The sequence below is a fragment of the Bos mutus genome, chromosome 7 (assembly GCF_027580195.1).
Source record: "Bos mutus isolate GX-2022 chromosome 7, NWIPB_WYAK_1.1, whole genome shotgun sequence".
Classification (NCBI taxonomy): Eukaryota; Metazoa; Chordata; class Mammalia; order Artiodactyla; family Bovidae; genus Bos; species Bos mutus.
In genome coordinates, this window is record NC_091623.1 from 40,172,920 (window position 1) to 40,187,109 (window position 14,190).

The 14,190-nt window shown below is 40.0% G+C and overlaps 1 protein-coding gene across 2 annotated transcripts in view; it reads left to right on the forward strand.

Annotated features, from left to right (window-relative positions):
• The window catches only part of MAN2A1 (mannosidase alpha class 2A member 1), a 214,765-nt gene that overhangs the window by 148,774 nt on the left and 51,801 nt on the right, over positions 1-14,190 (forward strand). For both annotated transcript variants that reach the window (XM_005907789.3, XM_070373207.1), the window contains exons 13-15: positions 8,520-8,685; positions 10,810-11,028; positions 11,750-11,872. In XM_005907789.3, the coding sequence (XP_005907851.2) occupies positions 8,520-8,685; positions 10,810-11,028; positions 11,750-11,872 (508 nt within the window). The remainder of the gene's footprint in view (positions 1-8,519; positions 8,686-10,809; positions 11,029-11,749; positions 11,873-14,190) is intronic.

Genomic DNA, 14,190 nt, shown 5'->3' on the forward strand with positions numbered 1-14,190 from the left:
CGGCCATCGCGTGGTGACTGCACATGCGTGTGTTCTGTGCACCCGTTTATCTCCACTGCCTCCCCACATCTTATCTGAACTCTTGTTGAAGGTGTCTGTAACATGTGTGGTTTTGTTAATTTCTCTCATTTAGATTTACGTATGCCTTACCTAGAAAAGCATGTGAGGTGGCTCAGAGACCTGGGTTGATTAAAACCTCCATCCCACCATCCATGTGATTTGTATACCAGGGTCCCTGGTCAGGACACCAGGAGGTTCTTGCAGGAGAAAGGAGAGATTTAATTGCTGTTGATATTCTTCTTTGTGTCAGGTCTCAGCCCTGGGATTTTCCAAACATTTTACTATATAACCCTAACTGCAAGCTCGTCTCCTGATTTTATAGATAAGGATCTTAAAGCCTCTCAAATTATATGTATGATTGTTGGCTTTTGAACTTGAATGTATCTGACTCCAGAGCTTAGGAATCACAGAACTGATTGTGATTTTTGAAGGTCTAATGTATCTCAAAAAGGCTTCTTTTTGGTTTTATAATATCTTGATTTTTATTCTGATGGCTATTATGGTAAGCATTATGTTTTAAAACTAGAAAACTAGGTGGACTATATGAATATAAGTTCATATTTAGAAATTGTAGTTTTTGTAAACAGGTAAAGCTATATATTTTCGTATTCAGAATAACTTAATGTAAAGGTTACTACTCTTTATATTATGCTCCACTAATGAGGCTATTTAGAGAAGTTGAATATATTGTTTGAAGTGAATTTTTTAATATGCTGTCATTGATTAATAATCAGACAGACTGAACTCTAGTTTTTGCTTTTATTGTTAACTTTCCCTTTGATCATGAATCTGTCATTGCCCTCATCTTTGCAGAGGGGTTAATTACATAGTTTTTCAATCATATCTTTTGAGGAATTAAAATAATAAAATGAAAATGATTTGATAAAACCATAAAGCTCCGCACTAGTAGGTATTATTCACAAATGATAGTCTCCCCCCTGAGAGCCTTGTTTTAGTCATTCGTCAGCTATTTACTGAATGCTATTCCATGCAAGGTGCTGCACTGGGTGCATGAAGTACCAGCTACTTTTCATATAACCTGGTGTTTGTTTAATTGGTTTTAAACTTTACTAACAGGTGGCATTTTTCGTTTATGTCTTCCTTTCACCTCCATAAATGCATGTAATATTTTTTAATGTTTTTTAAAACTATAGTTAGTTTTTTAATATTTTTTAATATCGTTTGAATAATGTTTTTGACTGTTGTTTGAATATGCAGTAAGGTCATAAGATAAATGACCTTATATACTTTTATATACTTACATGTAAGTATATACTCTTATATACTCTTTGGTATATAAGATTTTCTATTCCATTGTTCTAGTTGATAAGTTTTCTTTCACAAATGTACTGAAATGTAAATAGCTTTTTGTTCATCCTGAGCTTTCTGAAGAGAGAATGTCTGTGGGGATCTTTGGCATCAGTGAAGAATCTGTCTTCACATCTGTGGAGTTTTTCCCAAGTAAATTTGGAGCTAAGGGAATCTCCACAGGAAACCCCATTTGTCAGAATAGTTGTTATAAGCATGTCCTGTGAGTCCAGTGGTTAGGATGGTGAGGGGTGAGGCTGAGTGCTAAGCCCGTTGGCCCCTCTAACCAGTGGAATCTTGCAGCATACCTGACCTCGTGAACCTCAGCTCTCCTGACTGTGCAGTAACGGATGAAACGCTATGTCTTGTAGGTCACAAGTCTTTGGACTGAGCTTGGCGTACAGGAAAGCTCTGTGGGTGGTGCCTCCAGTGGCACTCTCACCAGGGGGCCTCTTCCTTCGTGCTGCCCTGGGTCCAGTCCTGGGAGGAGGTCCGCCTGGCCCTAGTCATTGGTTTATAGCAGGTGTTGGTTAGATCGGCCAAAAAATAGGACCCAGAGGACCACTGTTGCCTTAGCATGACTCGAATCATTTCTACAAAAGAAGTTAGGGACTTTTAAATAGACTCCTCTTCATTAGAATCTTCAAGCACAGAATCACATTTACAGTGGAATTCTAGTTCTTCATAAAATGATTCCCGATCTGACATGAACAAGCAGATGTTTCTCCTGCCCGTTTTCTCTCAGCCGCGATAGATCATAGTCTCTCATTTGATTGGCAGATGACATATGAGTGTTCTGTCTGCATGACGTGAAGGTTGTTCTCTGTATATAGAGACATGAGATAATTGCCTGTAGCCCCAAGTCATGGCGGCTGAGTGTCATAATAAGGACTGGGAAGCTGCTTGGTGACAGGCGGATTGGAAGCCAAGGCAAATGTAGGAGAGACTGGGGGGAAAATAGGTCTGAGTTTCCTATGCAGTTTCTTCCGAGGCAAAATAGAAATTAACTATTCCCCCTTTTCAGGAATATTACTGTTTTCTTTTGTCAGTGTGGATGAAATATTATTTTTTAATAAGTGAGTATGATAGTAGGAAAAAAGGAAAGATATAAGCATCTGAATGCAGAGTTCCAAAGAATAGCAAGAAGAGATAAGAAAGTCTTCTTCAGCAATCAGTGCAAAGAAATAAAGGAAAACAACAGAATGGGAAAGACTAGAGATCTCTTCAAGAAAATTAGAGATACCAAGGAAACATTTCATGCAAAGATGGGCTCGAATAGAAGCAGAAGATATTAAGAAGAGGTGGCAAGAATACACAGAAGAACTGTACAAAAAAGATCTTCACAACCCAGATAATCACGATGGTGTGATCACTCACCTAGAGCCAGACATCCTGGAATGTGAAGTCAAGTGGGCCTTAGAAAACATCACTACGAACAAAGTTAGTGGAGGTGATGGAATTCCAGTTGAGCTATTTCAAATCCTGAAAGATGATGCAAATTTGAAATCCTGGAAGTGAAAGTGCTGCACTCAATATGCCACCAAATTTGGAAAACTCAGCAGTGACCACAGGACTGGAAAAGGTCAGTTTTCATTCCAATCCCAAAGAAAGGCAATGCCAAAGAATGCTCAAACTACCACACAATTGCACTCATCTCACATGCTAGTAAAGTAATGCTCAAAATTCTCCAAGACAGGCTTCAGCAATATGTGAACCATGAACTTCCAGATGTTCAAGCTGGTTTTAGAAAAGGCAGAGGAACCAGAGATCAAATTGCCAACATCCGTTGGATCATGGAAAAAGCAAGAGAGTTCCAGAAAAACATCTGTCTCTGCTTTATTGACTATGCCAAAGACTTTGACTGTGTAGATCACAATAAACTGTGGAAAATTCTGAAAGAGATGGGAATACCAGACCACCTGACCTGCCTCTTGAGAAACCTGTATGCAGGTCAGGAAGCAACAGTTAGAACTGGACATGGAACAACAGACTGGTTCAAAGTAGGAAAAGGAGTACGTCAAGGCTGTATATTGTCACCCTGCTTATTTAACTTATATGCAGAGTACATCATGAGAAACGCTGGGCTGGAAGAAGCACAAGCTGGAATCAAGATTGCCGGGAGAGATATTAATAAGCTCAGATATGCAGATGACACCATCCTTATGGCAGAAAGTGAAGACGAACTAAAGAGTCTCTTGATGAAAGTGAAAGAGGAAAGTGAAAAAGTTGGCTTAAAGCTCAACATTCAGAAAACTAAGATCATGGCATCCAGTCCCATCACTTTCATGGGAAATAGATGGGGAAACTGCTGAGGTCCAGCCCCGGCTGATCCAGGGTATTCTAAGGGGAGACGGCGTTGGCGACCTATTCAAATGTTAATTAGAGATATAAAGAGTAATAGAATGAGGATAGCTCAGTAGGAAAATTCAGTGGAGAAAAGAGGCTGAGTAGCTTGGTTTACACAGAAAATCAGTATAACCCGTGACGCCAGGTTAGCTCTGACCACGGAGGCCGCAGGCGCCCTCTCGAATAGCAGAAGGTGCCCCACCTTAGACACCTTCTCGAGTGGGTCTTAGAAGCCCAGGCAAATAAATGGTCGCAGAGGACCTCCGCGCTCCAGATGGAGACTTCAGCCAGAATGTGAAAAGAAAGAATGACATGGGGAGACCAAGCTCTGGTGAGCAAGGCCCGTAGCTTTATTTTCAATAGGGGCTTTTATACACTAAGTTACACATAGAGGATAATAGGGGATGCAAAGTCAGCAGTTTTTGATCCTTATCAAAAACCAGGGTTTCTTTCCTGCAAATTTATCGTATACAAATGGTTTAGGTGATTTACATCATCTTCTGGCCAGAAGGCCTATTAACATTTTATGACTCTTGACGAAGACTTGTCAACAAAGACTTATTTTCTCTAAGAGTAATTATTTTAAGGTTTGGCGCCATCTTCTGAAAATAAAATTGCATTCCTATAGGGTGGATGTGTAATGGGTTACAACAAAGGAAAGAATTTATTACCTTAAGGGTCTAAGTTACTAACACCAAGGCCACTACTTATTTTTTCTACATACCAACTATATTAATTAATACACATTCAAGGATACAATTCAGGGGATGTGAAAACTTGGCAACAAACATTGGCTCATCAATGAAATCCTTTACTAGTTTATTCTGACAGTTTCTGACTCTCTGAGAGGCTCTAAGCTATTTAAATATCTTAAGCTTCCCGTGCCTCTCGAGGCTGGGAGACTGTAAACAATTGTATGCATACCTGTAGGAGTCCGGGTAAACTTGTCAGGCGAGTTAGAGAGCTATCTGAGGGGTTTGGATTTAAACGTTCCTAATTGCCCAGGAACTTTTATTAATTGGAGCTGTAAGTTAACTCTTTGACAGAGAGAGCGAGATGATGGTAGGGGACAGCCCCCAGTAAAGTCAGAGGTGAGAGCACAAAGCAATAAAGTAGGCAGACTCTGGTTTTTTGGGGGTAGATGCTCGGGAATATCCAGGGGGACTCCTGAGGCTCGATCCCACCTTTGCGTATGCCAAGCCTCCTTCCTCATGACCTTTGTCACGAGTGGAATGCCTCACCGGCTCCCGACAGGAAACAGTGTCAGACTTTATTTTTCTGGGCTCCAAAATCACTGCAGATGGTGATTGCAGTCATGAAATTAAAAGACGCTTACTCCTTGGAAGGAAAGTTATGACCAACCTAGAGAGCATATTGAAAAGCAGAGATATTAGTTTGCCAACAAAGGTCCATCTAGTCAAGGCTATGGTTTTTCCAGTAGTCATGTATGGATGTGAGAGTTGGACTGTGAAGACAGCTGAGCGCTGAAGAATTGATGCTTTTGAACTGTGGTGTTGGAGAAGACTTTTGAGAGTCCCTTGGACTGCAAGGAGATCAGCCCTGGGATTTCTTTGGAAGGAATGATGCTAAAGCTGAAACTCCAGTACTTTGGCCACCTCATTCGAAGAGCTGACTCATTGGAAAAGACTGTGATGCTGGGAGAGATTGGGGGCAGGAGGAGAAGGGGACGACAGAGGGTGAGATAGCTGGATGGCATCACTGACTGGATGGACGTGAGTCTGAGTGAACTCCGGGAGTTGGTGATGGACAGGGACGCCTGGCATGCTGCAGTTCATGGGGTTGCAAAGAGTTGGACAAGACTGAGCGACTGAACTGAACTGAACTGATGATAGTTTAATATGAAACCTGTTGGTTGCATTCATAATTGAAAGGTTTAAAAAGTCTCATGTTTGGAGATACTGACAGTGTAACAAGTGTCTTACTACTGAACACAGTAGTGACAATGAAAATCTGCTTCATTTGTGGTGGTGTACTTATCTGCCCCGAAGCGTAACTCATGTATGATTGTGCTTTCTCTGTACTCTGCTTGAAGCATACATGGATAGGAGTTTGTGTGTCAGGCAACTGTGTGCTGTGATGCTCCTGAACGTGCTGAGAATCTCTAATCATGTGGAAAAAATTGTTTTCTTAGTGCAGCATTATACTCATTATATACTCCATACACTTTGCTTTTGAATAGATTCCTGGCATGATAATTACATAATCATTTAGTACAGTAGAAACATCATTATGGTCAAATACTAATTAGCTACTAACACGAAACGAAACAGAACCTAGTTCACAGCATATTATAAAAATCTATTTATTACCGTACAAAGTGAAATATATGGTTAAAATTATTATTTGCTGAAAGTGTGAATCTCTTTCTTTCTTACCAGAAAGAATCAGTGTTTTGGATGCTTGCTGCCTAAGTCTCTCTGTTGGATGCATTGTATTTTATTATCAGATCCTTTATGACCAGCTCTGTGTAGTGGGGCATCCAGAGATTTGCAGTGGAAATTCTGGACTCCATTCCTAGGTCTTCCTCAGGACTTCTACAGAATTAGGAGGCTGGCCCAAGCCTTCAGCCTACAAACACAGACTACAGAGAGCTCTTCTCATACTGGCGCTGAGCCTCTGGACGTGTGGGGTTCAGTAGTAAGCCACTTGTTTCTGGGACGCTGCTTTGCACGTCTGATGCTGGGCGTGAGCGATCCTTGACCGCCTTCCTGCCCTCGCGCAGCTGAGGGAGGTAGTGCAGTCTAGTTGGTAACACTGAAGCCCCTGGCATTTGTGGCTCTCCAGATGTGAGCGTGGCTGGAGAACCGTCGGGGAAACCTAAGCTCCGGTAGAGGGTGGTGGGCGGGCACTCACGGGCTGGCAGATGCCTTCAGGGGAGTCTGCCCAGCGCGCCTCTCAGGGGCGGTGCTCTCCCTCTCCTTGCTACATGGACACAGTGGGGTTTGGTCTAGGACTTCGGGGCTTCAGTGCGTTACCTAGAGTCTTGCTTTGTTTTGTCTTGTTTTTGACTGCATGCTTCTGATGCTCTTTTCTCAAATATACATGGGGTCTCAGTGAACGCAAATGACGTTACAGCTCGTCACCCTGAGGTATACTGCAAGTCTAAAGGAGCTAAAGACGTTCTTATGTTGTTACCTTTGGTATATTACAATACTGAGTCAATCAAAAGTGCTTCTCCTGATAACGTACGAGTCAACGTTTTATGGGTTTCACGCTACATCCACCTTTTCCTTTATCCTTCACTTTCGTTTCGGTCACTGTATTTATTTCCTAATGAACCATTTGCAATGCAGCTGAAATGTGCAGGACACGTGCTGCTCGACTCTGAGACGCACTGAGCAGACAGTGGTAGCTGGGACCCTGTCTGCTAGAGTACCTACCGGGTTAGAGGGAGGCGTGGTTGGCTGCCTGACTCTGTGCTCCTGAAGTTACGGGAGTGTACAGGAATGTACGTGAAAGTACAGGAAATGCCATGAAAGGGTTCACGAATGAATCAGTTGTATTGTTAGTCAGGTATCCTCTCTGAAATGCTGTTTCTTGTGTTTGAAGATAATATGTTGTAAATATATTATAAAGTAAAATCATAGGTCTTACAAAGAATGCATAATTCCTGAAGTCTGTGACGTGATCTAGAACGTTTCTGCTCACAGGCAAAGCCGTGAAGCGGTGAGGACCTAATGCTATTGAGGAAACCAAGGCTGTTAAGGGCTTCAGCTGACAATTATCTAAATATCAAAGAATCGAGAGAGAACTAACTGTAGGAAAAATGATTAAGACCTTGAATATTCTTAACAAATATAGTTATGTTTAAAACCATCATGTAAAAATTAAATGTTACTTGATGGATGTGTGCTAATATAAGGTGTTATTGGAAAAATTTTGCCAAAACCCCACTTCATTCTAAGAACTGCACTTATTTGCAAATGTTGCCTAAACTTATTTTAATAGTCTTTATTTCCCTTTTCTAGTTAAGTTCCAATCAATTTTTTTACCACTATTTATTATAAGATTTCAGCCTCTTATTTTAAGTGAATTTGCTTCAAATGATCTTTCTTCTGGGACCAACTTTCTGGGATAATAGGGACCCCTGTTTATAAAATACACGTGTGGCTGCATGTACAGCCATATACTTCACTGTGTGTTAGTCCTCTAAAGTGAATGTCAGAATTTTAATTGAAATTAATTGTGACTAAAATGCAAATGTTAAGGGATTCCCTTGTGGCTCAGCTGGTAAAGAATCCACCTGCAATGTGGGAACCTGGGTTTGATCCCCGGCTGGAGAAGGGAAAGGATACCCACTCCAGTATTCTGGCCTGGAGAATTCCATGGACTGTATGTATAGTCCATGGGGTCACAAAGAGTTGGACACAACTGAGCGACTTTCACTTTCACTTTCAAAATGCAAACAGGCAATTTATGTATTTTTGTATTCAGATTAGGCAAGGATCAGGGTATTGTATAGGGCTGCTTACTTCAGATTAATAAGACCATATGTACGTGAGCCATTCCCTAGGACATAGAAATAGCGGTGACCGTCCTGCCGTTGTCTTCTGTTTGTATAACATTCACTCTTAGAAAGCAAGTCAGTGTTTCATTGCCCTTTGTACAATGTGGTGTTTGTTGTGATGAAAATTGCCTGTTCTTTGAAAGTTTTACTGGAATGTTTCTGAAAATTCTTCTCCTTGGGTTGGCTTTATGCTTATCTGTGAGTTGAAATCTTACAAATAATGTGAAAAAAGGACAAATGTTTTGAGACCCCACTAGTAAAGCAGCTGTCTTTTCAGGTATCTCGTGGTCTATAACCCTTCAGAACAAGCTCGAAGCTCTGTAGTCTCAGTCTGTGTGAGCTCATCCGCAGCACAAGTGTCCTCTGCTTCAGGAAAGCCTGTGGAAATCCAAATGAGTGCAGTGTGGGACACAGCAACAACCGTCTCACAGACAGCCTACGAGGTATGTGCACCCCATGCAGCGGAAGGAGGCACAGCCAGGGTATAGTTTGTAATGTTGCTGTTGTTAAGTTGCACAGTCATGCCTGACTCTTTTGGGACCCCATGGACAGTAGACTGCCATTCTCCTGTCCATGGGACTCTCCAGGCAGGAACACTGGAGTGGGGTGTCATTTCCTTCTTCAGGGGATCTTCCCGACCCAGGAATCGAACCCAGATCTCCTGAACTGGCAAGTGAATACTTTACCGCTGACCACCAGGGAAGCCCCCCTCACTGGCCAGTGAAATGACTCTAAAGGAAAATAGATCCTTTGTTTTCCAAAATATTAACATCTTTGTTAGTGTGTATATTACATGTTATTTTTAGTGCACTATGAGTATGTATATTGTTCATTTTTGTAAGTGTGTATATTGTAACTCTTTTCTGATTCCTTGTAAAATTTTGAACTTTTTTGCCTAACTCAATTTAATGAGTTGTAAGTATTGAAAGTGAAAGTGGAGAGTGAAAAAGTTGGCTTAAAGCTCAACATTCAAAAAATGAAGATCATGGCCTCTGGTCCCATCACTTCATGGGAAATAGATGGGGAAACAGTGTCAGACTTTATTTTTTTGGGCTCCAAAATCACTGCAGATGGTGACTGCAGCCATGAAATTAAAAGACGCTTACTCCTTGGAAGAAAAGTTATGACCAACCTAGACAGCATATTCAAAAGCAGAGACATTACTTTGCCAACAAAGGTCCGTCTAGTCAAGGCTATGGTTTTTCCAGTAGTCATGTATGGATGTGAGAATTGGACTGTGAAGACAGCTGAGTGCTGAAGAATTGATGCTTTTGAAGTGTGGTGTTGGAGAAGACTCTTGAGAGTCCCTTGGACTGCAAGGAGATCCAACCAGTCCATTCTGAAGGAGATCAGCACTGGGATTTCTTTGGAAGGAATGATGCTGAAGCTGAAACTCCAGTACTTTGGCCACCTCATGCGCAGAGTTGACTCATTGGAAAAGACCCTGATGCCGGGAGGAATTGGGGGCAGGAGGAGAAGGGGATGACAGAGGATGAGATGACTGGATGGCATCACTGACTCGATGGATGTGAGTCTGAGTGAACTCCGGGAGTTGGTGATGGACAGGGAGGCCTGGCGTGCTGCGATTCATGGGGTCGCAAAGAGTCGGACACAGCTGAGCGACTGAACTGAACTGAAGTATTGAAAAGAAGATAAATACCTCCTTCTAAATAACTGGATACTTCCAACTTTCATTGCAAAGATTACAGTAATATCCCAATAAAGAAAGACTTTTTAAATAAATAAGATGCTTCTTTTCTAAGATATAATTATGAAAAAAATGTGTGGGTTCAAGTCCTAGGTGTTTTGGGAAAATGTCTTGAAGTATGCAGTGTTAAATTGAGCGCCCCCCGTCACCGGAAATGTTGGACTGCTAAAATTCAGAGTATAAACTGTATTTCTGAAGACACAGACAAAAGCTAAGGATTCTAAAAGAGAATTAAAAGGCATTGCTGGCTGCTCTTACGAATTTATTATCCTTTAGAAAGAAAAGAAACTATGATACAGGTTTTGATCAGATTTTACAGGAAACCCCTCGCCTCGAGATTGGAGCAGAAGCTCCTGAAAGGTTGGATCATGTCCCTTGGTGGGTGCCTCCTCCGTGCCTGTTCAGCATCTGCTGGACCTCCCAGGCATTGATGTCTGGTATTGATGAACTAATATGCTTGATGTTTACATTGTTACATTTATCATTTTTCATTTTGAATGTACTGAATTACCATAGTGTTGTACAATGATTCCTAAAATCACTGTCACGGTAAACCCTTACATCATGGAGCATTTCCCCATCTGAGCATCCATTAAGAGCACTGTGGGACAATTGAGGATGGTCACATAATTTCGTATATTGAATAAAAGCCTTAATGTCTTTGATAGTCCTACCCACTTGAATTTACTAGGTTCCCTAGATAAATAGAAATGTGAATACTCCACCCATAAGTTATAAAAACATGGAATAGTATTATATTCTTTCTTAAACATAGTAGTTGCTTATTTGTACTAGAAATATAGTTTCCTTTCAGTAGATTGCATTTCTCTTTAATAACTTCTCTCCTTTATCTTTAAAGATATCTTTTCTAGCAGAGATGCCACCACTGGGACTGAAAGTGTATAAGATTTTGGAAACATCAAGTTCAAATCCACATTTAGCCAAATATGACCTATATAATGGTAATATAGCAAATGAAGGAATTTTTAACATGAATAATATAAAAAGTGCTCAAGAAGCTATAACTCTAGAGAACTCCTTTATTAGGCTGCGCTTTGGTCACTCTGGGCTTATGGAGGTATGTTCCAAGTAGTTCTGAAATTTACAGAAGGCAGGTCACTTTTATTATAACATATGTAGATTACCTATGTAAAGTGGAAAAGGGGACACAGGTGTTCTGGAGGAAAGGATGGAGAGCTGCGTGTACCGTCCCCTTGTGGTCCGCAGCGCCCACCGCTGCTCACAGGTGTGGTCTGTGAGGTGCCGCCCCGGGGACTGGTTGTTACTAGTCCACAAGATGAGTATGCAATTGGTGGCTATTTAGAAATGTTTATGGAAACTTTGAAAGTAATTAGACTGAGTAGATTTATGCCTATTAAATCTAATAAGAAAAAATGAGTTTATATTTGGCATATCACTTTAATTTTTTTTTAATTAATTCACTTTCATTGTACTTCACCAAAATGCTGCTTCATGCATAGTGGAAATAAAAATAAATTCACTCCTTTACTACAGAAAGTTTGAGAAGTACTGGTCTAATGTCTTAATTTGTATATGTCTTTCTTCTTTGGTGAAATGTGTTCTTTTTGTTCTGTTGTGGAAGTTTTCAGTCCTGAGGTTTTAAGTATAAAATTTGGAGTGTTCATCCAAGAATTGTGAATATTACAGGCTGAATGTTAATCACTTATAAATCTATCACAAGGTAATTTTTTAAAAATAGACATATGCATGTAGCTAGACACAGTAAGTTTATGTCTTAATACTAACTTATACTAAAAAAATTTTTTTTTTATCCTTAGGAAATGCTAAATAAAGGAGATGGTAAAAGTCTTGAAGTGAAAGTACAGTTTTCATGGTATGGAACCACAAGTAAAAAGGATAAAAGTGGTGCCTACCTCTTCTTACCCGACGGGGAGGCCAAGGTAAGAGCTGATGCTCGTAGCAGTGACTAAGCACTTACTGAGAGAGTAGTGAGGAGCATACTAAATGCATCTCAATGTTATGGTCATCTATTAGGAATAGATGAATTAGCTCCACTCATATATCATTATTGACACTTAGCAATTTCTAGTTGAGTGTTAGGTGAACAGTAATTTCTCAGTGTTGAAATTCAGTAAGGATGCTACAGGGGACAAGTGCTCTGTATGGAAAGAAGCTAGATTTGATTTGGGATTAGGGTGCTGCTGAGTTGTTACGTACCTCTGTGGCATGGCAGAGATACAAACACAAAATTCCTAGCCGTGTGGGAAAGATAGATTGACCACTGAGCCATTTTTCTTCTTAACATTTAGCACTTTAAAAAACAAACAAAGAAAGTGTTCTATCCTGACTGCACATTTAATGCAGAAAACTGAAGAATAATATTTGCTGGCTATTCTGCTGCTGCTGCTGCTGCTAAGTCGCTTCAGTCGTGTCCAACTCTGTGCAACCCCATAGACGGGAGCCCACCAGGCTCCCCCGTCCCTGGGATTTGCCAGGCAAGAGTACTGGAGTGGGTTGCCATTGCCTCCACCGGCCAGCTGTTCTACAAGCCCATGAAAACCTTTGCCAATGTTGTATTTTTACCATATTTTATTCTGTGTGTATCATGGCAACCCACTCCAGTGTTCTTGCCTGGAGAATCCCAGGGACGGGGGAGCCTGGTGGGCTTCCGTCTATGGGGTCGCACAGAGTCGGACACGACTGAAGCAACTTAGCAGTAGCAGCATGTGAATATGTCTTGGGTTTCATTGTGACAGTGCTCACAATCTCATATGCTCTTGGAAAACACATTTTAATACACACTTCTGTGATTTAGAACTTCAGCTGTAGGGTGAACGCGATCTGAGAGTCTGATGCGTTACATGGTGACTAGCTGATAGCACTGTGTTGGATTATTGATATTTGCTAAAAGAGTAGAACTTAAGTGTCCTCACAGTAAAAAAGTGTGTGTGTATTATATATATATGTGGAAGTAAAGAATTTCCTGTTGTTGCATATGTACATTTTACATTTTCTCCCAATACTTTATTACTGTAAAATTGTGATAAGCTTTCTTTGTACAGTGCTAATTATTTCCTGAGAATAATTTTCTAGAAGAGTCATTTTGTGTGTCTGGAGCCTTTTAAGGCTTTTGACATATAGATACTACTTATCTTCCTTGCCTCTCTAGAAAGATACATATTCATTCCAGCAGTGTGTTTTTGAAAGTAGCTATCTAGCATACTACTCTTAAACTCTGAGAATTAGCCACATTACATACTTAACCTATAATAACAGATGAAAAATATTTTACTGTTATGATTTTTGTGATTATTAGTAAGGTTGAACTGTATAATGCTTTTATTTATCTTTCATATTTCTTTTGTGAGTGTCCTATTTAAGTTCTTGGCCATTTGTCTACTGATATGACTTGTGGATCTGTAAAGATTTTTTTATATATTATAAAATTAATCCTTTTTCCTATTTATTGAAAAATATGTCCTCAGTGTATCACTGAGTTTGTTATTTTATTTTTCTGTTATATTCGTTCTTAATTTTTGTGTAGTCAATTTTGTATTTTTTTCTTTAGAGTTTCTTCCTTTGCTTTTACACTTACACCAACTTTCTCCACTTTAAGATAAATTAAATATTCTGTGTTTTGTTGCCTAGGGTCCTGTCTCCTAAAAAAGTTACTTTTGCTCTAGAAAAGCCTGCTAACCAAAATCAAATATAGATGTTAAGGGATTGTTTAGGTCATGCTCAGAATTCTAGTTATTTGTTGTTTCTGTTTTTTTTAATTATTGAGGAATTAAAGGTAAGCTATAGATCATAGTAGACATTTCAGGATGAGCAGTGGATCCTAAATATAAGCTACATCAGTGTTTTCTCACTTAACAGCTTTTGTCATTACACAGGTATTTTGTTTTGACTGACTTAAAAAAAAAAATAACTATGCTATAGAATATTAAACACAGACAGTTGTAATTACTATTTTAAAAAATTATTTTATGTTTAAATAACTCTAATATTAGATAGTAGGAAAAAGAGAATCATCGTATGTTTACAAAGAAGAAATAAAAGAACACCAGGGAAAGAGACAGCTGGGTGTGCCGGGAAAAGGTGGGGACCCAGACATCCCCATCCTAGTTCCCACCCTCCTCCACGCTTTCTAGCTGTGTGGTGATTAGGTACAAGAGCTTTGTTAACTGTAAAGCATTATAGTAAATTCAGAATATTTTTCCTTAACCAAAGAGGTAAATATGGAAGAAAATTACACAGT